The 12,561-nt window shown below is 42.5% G+C and overlaps 1 protein-coding gene across 4 annotated transcripts in view; it reads left to right on the forward strand.

The window, feature by feature from the left end:
• The first annotated feature begins 2,579 nt into the window (after window positions 1-2,579).
• LOC115043988 (butyrophilin-like protein 1) overlaps window positions 2,580-12,561 on the forward strand; it is a 34,630-nt gene continuing 24,648 nt past the window's right edge. The window contains exons 1-5 of one of the 4 annotated variants that reach the window (XM_029502796.1): window positions 2,580-2,796; window positions 3,908-4,222; window positions 4,653-4,660; window positions 6,012-6,042; window positions 7,937-8,082. In XM_029502796.1, the coding sequence (XP_029358656.1) occupies window positions 2,730-2,796; window positions 3,908-4,222; window positions 4,653-4,660; window positions 6,012-6,042; window positions 7,937-8,082 (567 nt within the window). In that variant the 5' untranslated portion in view covers window positions 2,580-2,729. The remainder of the gene's footprint in view (window positions 2,797-3,907; window positions 4,223-4,652; window positions 4,661-6,011; window positions 6,043-7,936; window positions 8,083-12,561) is intronic. The other 3 variants (XM_029502799.1, XM_029502797.1, XM_029502798.1) reach the window with 3 other exon arrangements.

Here is a 12,561-nt window from a genome sequence, read left to right on the forward strand (position 1 = left end):
CCTGGAAAATGTTGATGAATGAACTTCCACAGTGATTGAAGAGGAGAGTACGGCGGCCCATTGAGGACAAAACTCAAAGATTAACGTCTCTCTCTGAATGTTCAGAACCTGGACCTGGACTCTGGTCTGAAGAGCTTTAAACCTTCATGACCATCAGGGGGCGACTGGACTGATGTGAAAAGAATTCAGATTGATATGAAACACGAAACAGATTTTCTCCAAACTGCACCAGAAGAACCTGAACTGACTCCATCTTCATCCCAGCAGCAGCCCGTCACTTTATCATGACCTTGAGCAGAAGTGAGGAGAAAAAGAAGGATTTTTATTTAAAGGTGTTCCTTAAAAATTTGAATATCAGGTTACATTTGCTGTTCAGTTTTTCTTGCTGGTTTTGTTTCGGTTCTTTCACCGGAGCAGTACTATCTGTACTTCATCTTCATGAATACTCTGGGTTCTTTCACCGGAGCAGTACTATCTGTACTTCATCTTCATGAATACTCTGGGTTCTTTCACCGGAGCAGTACTATCTGTACTTCATCTTCATGAATACTCTCGGTTGCTTCACCGGAGCAGTACTATCTGTACTTCATCTTCATGAATACTCTGGGTTCTTTCACCGGAGCAGTACTATCTGTACTTCATCTTCATGAATACTCTGGGTTCTTTCACCGGAGCAGTACTATCTGTACTTCATCTTCATGAATACTCTGGGTTCTTTCACCAGAGCAGTACTATCTGTACTTCATCTTCATGAATACTCTCGGTTCTTTCACCGGAGCAGTACTATCTGTACTTCATCTTCATGAATACTCTGGGTTCTTTCACCGGAGCAGTACTTTCATCTTTGTGCATGTACTTGTACCAGAGTACATTTTAGCTCCAACAGTAACTCTCAGTATTTTTCCTCCCCTTGTGAAGCTGTTAGATGTGATCATCAGTTCGTGGTTCCTCTGCAGGTCTGCTGGAGGAATTCATCTGATCAGGATCTGCAGAAAAGACATTTCATTTCTGAGGAAACAAGAGAGCAGTTATACTGAAATGACTTCTGCTTACTTTTCTTCCTGTGATTTTCAGAGTCCTTGATGAGAAAGAACTGAACCAGAGCTAAAACTGTTGCCACGACCAAAAAACTTCCCAGATCCACATGTAGACACGGCCGCGATCAAAGAGTTCCTCTGAAACATGATAAAATCTCTCAGAATCATTGTGTGTAAAATGTGGAACTTTCTGTGAAAACACTGAGATCTCACTTGGTAAAGAGAACTGAGCTTCAACAACATGGAGATCAGTTTGATGGTTTTATTGTATGAAATCACTCAGAGAGCTTTGATTTGATTTAAACCTCTGTGTAAGATGTCATAATGAAAAGACACATCCAAGTGGTTTGTCATGAAGGAGGCTCACAGGATCATCTACTCCGAACGGTGTGGAGACAAACAGGAAGTCAGACTGACAGCAGTCTGTCTCTGACACACTCCGACTGATGCTTTGTCTCATTTAAACAACGCAGTTTAGATTTGTTGTTTCTTGACTAGAAAGGAAATGCACTCCTCGAGCTTTTAACATTTACAGGGGGGCACAGAGCATGTTTACTGGGGCACGTTCACGTGCTTGACCCCAAACGGGCTCATTAGGATCTAAACCTTCAAGGTTTCTGTTCTGGAAAAAATCCAGATTTTCAAATAAAATGAAAAACAAAACAGTTTGACATTTCCACAGAAGAATGAGGAGGTAAAGGAGAAGTTGTTCCTCCGCTGCTTCACTTCAAAAACTCTCGATCACAGCTTTTAGGAGATTAAAGCTGACGTTTGAGATACTCCGGACGAAAAGTTTCTCTTCTGTAAAATGAACTGAGAAAGAAGATCAGAGGAACTGACCTCTGAGCAGCAGAAGTCAGAGTGAAGACATTTCCCAGCCTCCTCCAGCCTGAAGCAGCTGAGAGACTCATTCCTGTCGTTCAGGGTGAAGACAGAAAACTAACGGAGCATCATACAAGTGAACGTTAAAGCAGCAGCACACTGATCACTGCTGTGAACGTTCATCTCTCTTTGCTGTCTGTGTGGGGTTGTGTTTCATGGGACGTCAGCTGATTGGACAGACTGTCTGTGTGTTCCTGCAGGGGTTCGGGTTAACCCTAACCCACACAAAAGGAACACAAAAAGAACCCACAACCACACATTCATGAAAAACTGAAAGTGCTGAACTCTCATTTTGGGGAAGTGGCTGATTTCATTGGACCTGAATCTGAAACCTGATCTGAACCTTAAACTTTTCTCCAAAATCAACACAAGACTCACTAAGTCTCTGTTTCTCCAACACAACAAACATAAATAAATAAAAATTAAAAATCGAAGGGTCAAAGGTCACAGGTCTGTCGGCCATCTTGTTCTTTAGAAACCAGATGAGGAGAAGGTGGATCTGAGCCCCCTTCAGGTCAAAGATCAGACTGAAACTGTAACAGGAAATGAAAAACATCGATCAGATATTATAAAATAAAAAAACTCTAATTTTATTTCTATTTAAATAAATAAACAGATGAGCTCCTTCGGCTTTTCTTCATTTTCCAGCATCACTGAATGGATCTGATGAGCAGGTTCAGTTTGTGGATTTCTCTGCACTTCTTCACTCTCTCCTTCCTTCTGATGATGCAATGACCGTGTGAAGGGGCTGACTGCGAGAATCGAAAGCGTTCTGCAGAAAAGCTGCAGGTTTGTGTGCCAGCTGCAGTTATGGAGCTGCTTCCTCTGTGTGTGTGCGTCCTGATGTGGGCTGCAGCAGCGTCTGCCGAGGAACCCGGTGAGAAACTGAGCTGCACACAAAACAACAACTTTGTGTTTGTAAAAGTCGTTTAAAAATCTTTCTCCATGAGTCGGCGACAAACTTTTCTGTTCATATTTGTTTAAAAAGTCGGCTGTTACTTTTAATTTGACAGCGACATAAATGTGAAATCATGTTCAGGTTATTTGAAATTGATGAGACTGGGCAAAGATTTGTTAATATAAAATATTAAACTGTTATTGTCACAAGCACAGGTGCTGATTTATACAAGAAAGAACTGATGTAGAAAACTAATACAGTATATACATTTCTTATCATTGTCAAGCTTTTGTGTTATTTTGTTGTCTGATGTGAACAAATTTTCACGGAAATCTAAAGTGAGCAAAAAAAAAAAAAAAAAATGATTCTTTCTCCAAAAGAAAAGAATTTAGTTTTTAATAGAATAAAGTGATTTTTCATTTACACCCAAAAAACAACTTGCTGTTTTAGCTCACATCAAGTTTAACAGTTTTCATGTGTAACTGTAACTTTAAATGTTCTCATAGATCATAATTTAAATTATTTTACAGATTTCTGAATTTATCTCACTGAGCCAAACGCCCCTCAGACATGGAGGCAAAAACACCTCGAGCTGTCTAAACGGCTGAGGAAGCTGAGCGACCACACACACACACACACACACACACACACACACACACACACACACACTCGTCTTTACTGAGGTGATCACTTCACTTCCTCATTTCAAACGTCTTCAGGAGAAAAAGAAACTTTCCCACATTACGGCCTCTTTCATAACACGAGTCTGTTTGAAACGTCCCAGAATGAAAATAACATGACGAAATAATGAGATGTTTGTAATTTTCTGATCATCTTATTTCCTGCTGAGCCGTCTGTTGACTGAACATTTAGTGTCACTGAAACTCTTCATTCTGTGGATGGACACCTGTTTATTTAGAAACGAGTCATTTTACAACAAACAGACAAACCAAACAGTCAAATGTCTCAGAATTTGTATTTGTTAAGTTGTTTCTGTCTTTAAGTGAAAGTATTTTATTCTAAATTCAGTTGATGTTTAGTCAGAACAAAGACGTCCACGTGTCTAAATCCAACATGTTTTGTCTTCCAGGACCAGAGATCACAGTGATAGAAGGACATGATGTGACTTTACCCTGTTCCATCTCAGAGGATATTACAGCTGAGAGGTTTGACTGGAGGGCTGACGGTCAGAAGGAGGTTTATGTGTATGAAGGTGGTCTTTCTTCCAGTAAAGATCTATCAGGTCAACATGAGCAGTTCAAAGGTCGTGTCTCACATTTTCCTGGAGGACTGAAGGACGGAAACGCCTCCATAAAGATCAGCAACACGAAGGTGTCTGACAGTGGAAAGTACAGCTGTGAATTTAGACGTACAAATCAGACACAGCACGTGAAGCTTCTTGTTGGTGAGTGTTTTCATCAAACTCCTGATTATTCACTGATCTGATCTCAGATCAAACATCAGAATACACATCTGGAGGACCTCGTCCCCACAGACCTGCAGCCACATCTGGGCTGATTCCCTCTGAAGGATCAGACATGTTGGATATCTGACACGTTCCAGTTTAGTTCATTCTGAACAATCACCTTTCAGCAGTTTGTGGTAGATTAAATTTGAGATGAATCTACTTCAGACTGATGAAACGAGATTCAACCAGAAAGGTGTTTGTTTCCAGCTCAGCATTAACATGAACATCTTTGAATGTTGTTTTTAAACTTAGACGTTGGTGAAATTGGTTTTAGGTAGATCTGTCATACATTCCCAGGTTTGTTATCTGTTTTCTACACGAATGATTTCACAAACTAACATCTGTTTTGCTTTGTTCTTCCTTTTAGATGGTCCCTTAACCTGTTAGGGTTCATTTTACTGATGTGCATTTCTGTCTCTGAATACTTTCCCATTTTTAACCGTGTTTTCCACCAAAAGTACAAGAACCTGATCCATTTCCACAGCATGAGTGAAAACGAGCTGTCGGAGGTTTCATGGGCTCCGTTCATTTGACTTTCAGCTCAGAATCTGTAGAGCTGACGAAGGATTGAACCGACAAACACGGAAACGCTGCTCTTCTTTGACTTCCAGCTCATATTTAGACCGCAGTAAAACCGTCGTATCAGCAGATATCAGGCCCACGTTCACACCGTCCGTTCGTCAGCTGGCGTCCAACATCTGTACCAAATGTCATGTTGATAGACTGAAGTGTCTCTGAGATATTTCCCAAAGTGCAGCACAGATCATCTCCATCAGAGGACTACAGAGCTTTAGAAAAGCTCTCCAGAGCTCCAAATAAAGAAGAGAAAAGTGTTGAGTGGCTCTAAAAGTGTCCCTGAATGTTAAAGCCGACTAAAAGAAGCTGCACTTCATGTTCACATCCACATTTCCATCTTTAGTTTATTCGATCTGCTCTCTGTGGCCCGATAAGGACTTCCTCTGTTCTGTGGGCGGGCCTCCGCCGCAGGAAGTCCGGCTACGCTAACTTCCATATATGGGCAGGCAGCTCCTTTTACCGCCGACACGCTCTGACTGTTTTAACGGAGCTCACTTCCGATTGGACGGAAGCAGCTGTCCATCAAAGTCATGAGGGGCCGCCGAAAGGCGCACTCCTCTGATTGGCCGAGGAATAAAGCGTTCGTTAGTGACGTCAGTGTAGGTGCTGTAAAGGTGCTGATTAGTTTGATTTGTTGCTGGGCGGGTCCGGATGTCAGAGACCTTGAAGCTCATTGGTCAGTTATTCGGTCCAAAGTGAAAATTGACAGAAATGCAGATGAAGCGGAAGTTTGAAGAGCAGCGTTCAAACTAAAGGCGGGAATTCATTCACTTTAATTTGGCTCGTTTTTACATCCACTGGATTTAAAACCAGCTGGATTCAATCTGCGGCTTCTTCTTCTTTAAAAAGAGCCCACTTCGTCTTTAAAAGTCTCTTTTTGGACCAATAAACCGATTTTAACGGCGGCGACACAAGTTAGCAAGCTAGTTTCTGTCGGCTGACTGCCGTAAAGTGAGACGTTCCTGTTCGAACGTCGTAAATCCGCCGTGAAGATCGTTAAGGGCGATGAAAAAACGAACATCTGAGCTTTCAGATGAGATATAACGTGTTTATATGAACATTTGGCTCCATGTGGAAATATGTAGTCAATGTATTTATGGACTTTTCCACATTCATGTCGGGTCGTATGCAACCTCTGAGCCACAAAAGGTTAAAAGACAGAGGTGACGAAAACATCCCAGGTGAGTCGTGATTCTGATGACGTCAGTCGTCCTGTTGTAGCCTTGTACAATATCATTGAAGGATATCATGATTAGCTGGAAGTTCACACATTAATTGTTCTTTGACTTAGATATTTCTAACATTAAGCTGCTCATTCAGAATATTTCAATGTTTGTGTATCCGTGTTTGCTTCCCTTTGTCTTATATGACAGCACCCATCCAGCATCAGACACATTTTAATCCACATTTTAATGTGTCTAAAAAAAAAAAAAACTGAAAAAGAGGTGCTGAACTAAAAGATTGAGGAATTAATTTTCTAATCCTTAAAAGTTCTTTAAGTTCTTGTTTATCAGAATCAGTTGGGAACTCAAACAAGTAATGTGATTTGGTTCATTTTACTCTCAGCATGTGAGTGTTTTTAAATGGGAGATATGTTCATGACAAGGTGAAAGTAAACATATAAAATTGGACGGACAAGACAGTGAGAAGAATATATAATATAAAAAATATAACTTTAAATATTAATTCACAGTGAAGATTGAAAAAAAATGTGCAAATAGCCTGAGGATAAAATACGCCATGTGTTATTTAGAGTCCTGTACTTGAATGCTCCGACAATGTTCATCAGACTGACGAAGAAACTGGGTAAGAAACTGTCTCTGTGCTGGCTGGTTTTCACAAACAGCACTCTGTAGCGCCTGCCTGGAAGGAGATGTTTTAAGAGTTTGTGTCCTGGATGGTGGGAAGATCAGCACTGATGGTCTTCTCTGCAGACCTGATTGTCCTTTGCAGTCTGGTCCTGTCCTGTTTTGTGGCTGAGCCAAAGCAGACAGTGGTGGATGTGCACAGCAAAGACTGAATGATGGCAGTGTAGAAGATGACCAGCAGCTCCCGTGGAAGGGCTTGAGCTTCCTGAGCTGCTGTACCAAGTACAACTGCTGGGCCTTCTCCCGGACATTGTTTATGAGTGAGGACCACCTCAAATCCTGTGAAAGGTGGATCCTCGGAATCTGAAGTTACCTACAGTAGGCACTGTGTTTTTGAGGATGGTGAGAGGCAGGAGTGTGTTGAGTGAGGATGGTTCTGAATGCATCACTGGACCAGTCATTTACAAATTTCAGGGGCTTCACCGACCAGTCCCCTGAGGTGCAGTTGTTTGTGTAGGGAGAGAACACACCTCTGGGTGCTGATGGTCCTTATGCCAGATGTGATACTCCCCAACTTCACCTGCTGTTTCCTGTCAGCCAGGACGCTGGTGATCCACTGACAAGTGGAGGTGGGCACAGTGAGCTGGGTGAGCTTCTGGGGGAAGATGTCTGGGATGACAGTGGTAAAAGCCGAGCATGGCATGCATCCCTGGGTAGTCAAAGTGGTGCAGGATGTAGCCAGTCCCACATTGACTGCATCATCAGCCAACCTATTTTCCCAGGAGGGAAACTGCAGGAGGTCCAACAGGGGGCTTGTGATGTCCTTCAGATGGATCAGCACCAGTCTCTCAAAGGACTTCATGACCACAGATGTCAGGGCAACAGGTCTGTCATCATTTAGTCCTGAATGGTGGACTTCTTGGGGACTGGGATGTTGGTGGAGTGAGCAGGAGGGAACTTCACGCAGCTCAAAATATCTGTTCAAGATCCAGATGAAGATGGGGCCAGTTTGTCAACACAAACTCTCAGTCAGGAAGAGGACACGCCATTTGGTTTCCTGGTTCCTGGCATTCCTGGTTTTCTGTTTCCTAAAGAGTAGACAGACATCTTCCTCACAGATCTACAGTGCAGGCAGGGAGATGGAGAGACGGGGGGTGGGGAGTGAGGTGAGGGTGAGCAGATAGGAGGTGTGAATGGCTCTCTTTCCAATCTGCAATAGAAACTGTTGAAGTCATCAACCAATCAGGGATTATGATTATGTCAACAGGTGCAGCTCCAAAACCATCTGTCACAACGCTGCAAAGAGGAGAAGACTGGGAACTGTTGCAGTGTCAAGTTCTTGGAGCTTCACCCAAACCTGAAGTCCAGTGGAAGGACAGAGAAGGAAACATCCTCCCTGCTGAAGAACCAAAGATCTCTGAAAGAGGAGGAAGCTACGACATCACCCTCCAAATTAAAGTGACCAAGACCGGCTACTATCGCTGTGTATCTACACAGGAGAGCATCAGACATCAGACTGAGGCTGAGACCTACGTTCATTTTGACGGTGAGATTCTTCCTCTTGGTATTTTAATCTTCGGATGGTTTTAAATCCTCCTTTGTCGATAGTTTTCACAGAGAGTTCTTCTTACCCAGTAACAGATTTCAAAACATCTGATGTGAGGACTGACATAAATCTGATGGATTAGAATCATGATTCAGTTCCTGAAGTGAATATAAACTCTGTGGAACAATCCAAAGTTCATTCATCACTTCAGGATTCACATATTAGTCGTGTACTGAAAAATATTGTCCATTTCCATGTCCAACAATTTCCTCCAGTGATGTTTGAGAAACGTCTGAACTTGTTTTCATAGGTTTCAGCAGCATGCACATCTTCAGTGACGATCTGAGTGTATGCTAAATGACTTTGTTCTGTATTTCAGGGGGAACGAACACACCGGTCCGTCTGTACGTGGTTATTGCAGGGTTATGTCTTGCTTTACTTCTTGGAATAGTTTTCTGCATATGTCGCACTAGTAAGTTCAAATCAACACATCCAAATAGATTTATTCAAACTTAAGACAGTTATCATGACTGTCCTTAAATGTCTTTTAAGCAGAGCTCACATTATGAATCATCTTCATCCATGAGTTGATCAGAGTGTCCCTTCTGGTATTTTACAGCAGGTTTTACCTTTTAGCCCGTTAAAGTGTCGATACTTCCGAATATCAGTTTACCTCTGTGTTTATCCGTCCATTCTCATCCTCCATCTTTGATAGATGTCACAGCCAATCAGAGTGTGTCATTCAGAGGCCTAGCTGCCAAAGTCTCTGGATATTTGGAGCTGATTGTTCATCATTACTGCTCCAAAGAATGAGCAGAACTCCTGATCAGATAAAGATAGAAACATCAGCTCAGCTGTAGAACGACCTAAACACATAATTTTACAAATACAAAGACAATTAATGCTGATCAATAATAATACTGACACCAATGTCACATTTGTTCTAACAAGTCAAACTGTATCTCAGGATTTATCATGACGCTCTCTGTTTATGGGCTCAGGATCTCAGGAATGTAACCAAGGCAGAGACCATGTTCAACCTGATTATGAATGACAGACTTGACCACAAGTAGTTGAATAAATAAAACATCCTGCTGACAGTTTAGGTTTTCTTCCATGTAATTTTGTTTTCTCTTCTGCAGGAAGAAAATAAAGTCATCCACAGATGAACAGGATCCACATCAGTCCTGAGCCATCAGACATGTGCAGTGGGTCCTTTCTGATGTGTGAACCAGTTTAGAACGGGAAACTGGATCATTTCAAAAGCTTCTTATCATTCATTCCTCTTTAAAAGGTCTTTGTAATAAACTTGCATGAAAAGTACTTCTCAAATAAAGATTGATTAACATGAACACACTGATCAGAACAGACTGACAACGTGTCACATTGTGATCTGATGGAAACATTCAGGTTCACCTGAATAGTCGAGGCTCTGTCAGGGCAGAAAATAAAAACCTGTGTCAGATTCAAACTACAGAATTCATCAGTGATGACAGAACATCTGGACCGCCAACAGACTGGAAACACCGACAGACCGGAACCAGAACTCCGGACCAGGTGACCAAAAGAAGGAGAATTAGTGGAATCAAATAAAACTAATGGAAAAACGAGCATCGAGGTTTGGACAGTTCTGGTTTCTGCGTCACTTCCTGCCAGTCCAACATTGATCATCCGAACCGACCCAAACTGATGACCACATTCCTGAACTTCAGTCAACATGAAGTCAGACTCAGAGCGCCACCTGCTGGACACCAGAAGTCAGTGTCACATCGTCACTTGTCAGATATACGTCACACCAGCATATGTATGGAGGAGTTTTTGTGCCACTATGAAATAAATAAATACTTCATTAAATAAATTAATAAATATATAATTAAATAATTACTTAAATGTGTCAATTGAAATACCAATTGATTTTATGTAAAAACACAATTATTTCAGTATTTAATTATTTTTGTGGTCCTGTGATGCAGTGTTTCATGAATTTATTTATCTGTCAAAGTCAGTGGGCGGGACTAATGCCAATTTACTGTGATCCATTGCTTTGGTCTGAAGTCTGTGCGGAAGCCTTTCAAAACATGGCGGCAATAGAGGACGTGCATGAACTTTCACGGGAGTTGTTGATCTTTTAGACCTTGCTGAATATGTGGAAGCAGGTACTGCAGACCCAGAGCATGCTTGGTCTGCAAAGTGACTGCAAATTTAGAAGAAGTGCTCCGCTGCTTCTCTGGTACCAGGACACAACAGACAACGCACACAGGGACCGGGGCGTTGGGCATTCTGACTTCAGTTCTGGAACATCAAGTTCTTTCTGGAGCACCAGCTTGTCTAATTGCAGCAATGCTTGGAGTGTCAAAGATCAGAAGGCGTATGAAACAAAACGGCCTGCCAGATTTCGACTGCGAGTAGATCCTGCAATTTTTAGAAATTCAAATACTCCCCCTTCTTGGAGTTTCAGGAACACTTCCATAAGTTTGTTAAAACCATCATCCCCTGTGGAAAAAAGCACATCATACTGACTTACCAAAAACTAAACAAGGCCTGTGAAAACTTACCAGGTGTTCACAACATGACGTGACAAACTACATAAGTATGAGTCAAATATGGACATTAAGAAACGTATGTCTTTGAAAAAGAAATGGAAATGCTAAGTAGAACTGCACAATTTCAACTTGCCACAGACAGTAAACTTTATGGATTAGCTAAATTCGTTTTACTCATCCAAAAATGTGACTCTTTGCCCTCCAAGTCCTGAAGAAAGAAGCTCCTCTTTAAGCCAGACATCAGACTTCGGTTTGTGTTGGTGGTCTCTCTTGTTCCTTCTGGCTCAGAGAGTTTTGATACTTCAGCTACAAGACAGAAAAATATCACAAATCAATCAGCTAAAGCAGCTAGTCTCTGGGACAGGTCCGCTTCTCTCCGCAGCTCCGGGGAACTTCTCAGCATTTTGTCCGACTCTGCCACTCGCGGGACGGAACGATTGAATGATTATTATTGACCCAGTTCGGCAGTCTGTGCGGACCTTTGTGCTGTTGTGTACCGGAGTGTGTTCTCCAGCTCTGCGTCGATCCGTGATCTGGATTCGATCTGTTTTGACTTGATGCTCTGGGTAACCAATCAGGCGTTAGTCCCGCCCACTGACTTTGATGGGTGAGTTTGACAGATTAAATTAATTAATGAAACACTGCATCACAGGACCACGAAATGATTAATTAAATACTGAAATAATTATGTGTTTTTACATTAAATCAATCGGTATTTCAATTAATAAATAACACATTTAAGTATTTAACTAATGATTTTTTTATTTAATGATGTATTTATTTATTTCACAGTGGCACAAAAACTCCTCCACACTTTTGGCTCTCTGAAGACAGGTACATGCAATGTACCACTCTGACCGGAAGGTGTCAGTGTGAGTCCATTAATCACCACAACAAAACACAACATGACGTAGAACTGGCGCCACCTGCTGTCCGCTCTCTGACTCTGATTTCAGCTGATTCATCAGTCTGATTGAATTGACATGAGTTGTTGGTCCAACAGTCCAAATCCTTTTTGTGTTGTTTCAGTTAAATGATGAGTTTCTCTCACAGCAGAAGTAAAGTCAGGATTGTGTTTTGTCTGTCCGGACCGACCCGGTTCTGCGGTCTTCGGTCCGTCCAGGACAGGCTTTTATTGTGAAGGCCGTGCAGAAGGTGTGTGATCAGCCAATCAGAGTGTGAGGAGGCTGCAGCTCGGTCCTCCAGATGTTCCTGATGTGGGCCGGTGACTGTAGTGGAGAGTCGGACCGCCATGGAGCTGCTTCCGGTGTGTCTCTGGGTCCTGATCTGGTCCGGATCAACGTCAGCTGCTGAAGCCGGTGAGAACCATCAGGGACAGCTGACGTCAGCACCGGCACCTGTGACGATGCTGTTAAACGGCCGGTGACGTCATTGAATGACATCATCCGTTAATAACAGCCGTTAACAGAGCTGCTCCGGTCCAGAGGAGGTTTGGGACGTTATGACGACACAGGACAAGTGTAGATGAGTGTGTGAGTCTGTGTGTGTGTGTGTGTGTGTGTGTGTGTGTGTGAGTCTGTCTGTTTGTCTGTCTGAGTGTGTGTGTGTGTGTGTGTGTGTGTGTGTGTGTGTGAGTCTGAGTGTGTGTGTCTGTGTGTGTGAGTGTGAGTCTGTCTGTGTGTCTGTCTGTCTTGGTTCAGGGCGTTGTGTGTGTCTGTGTGTGTGTGTTGGTTCAGGGCGTTGTCTATGTGTGTTTCGGTTCGGGGCGTTGTGTGTGTCTGTGTGTGTCGGTTCAGGCCGTTGTGTGTGTCTGTGTGTGTCTGTGTGTGTGTCTCCATCCTC

The sequence above is a fragment of the Echeneis naucrates genome, chromosome 5, assembly GCF_900963305.1.
Source record: "Echeneis naucrates chromosome 5, fEcheNa1.1, whole genome shotgun sequence".
In the NCBI taxonomy this organism is placed as follows: Eukaryota; Metazoa; Chordata; class Actinopteri; order Carangiformes; family Echeneidae; genus Echeneis; species Echeneis naucrates.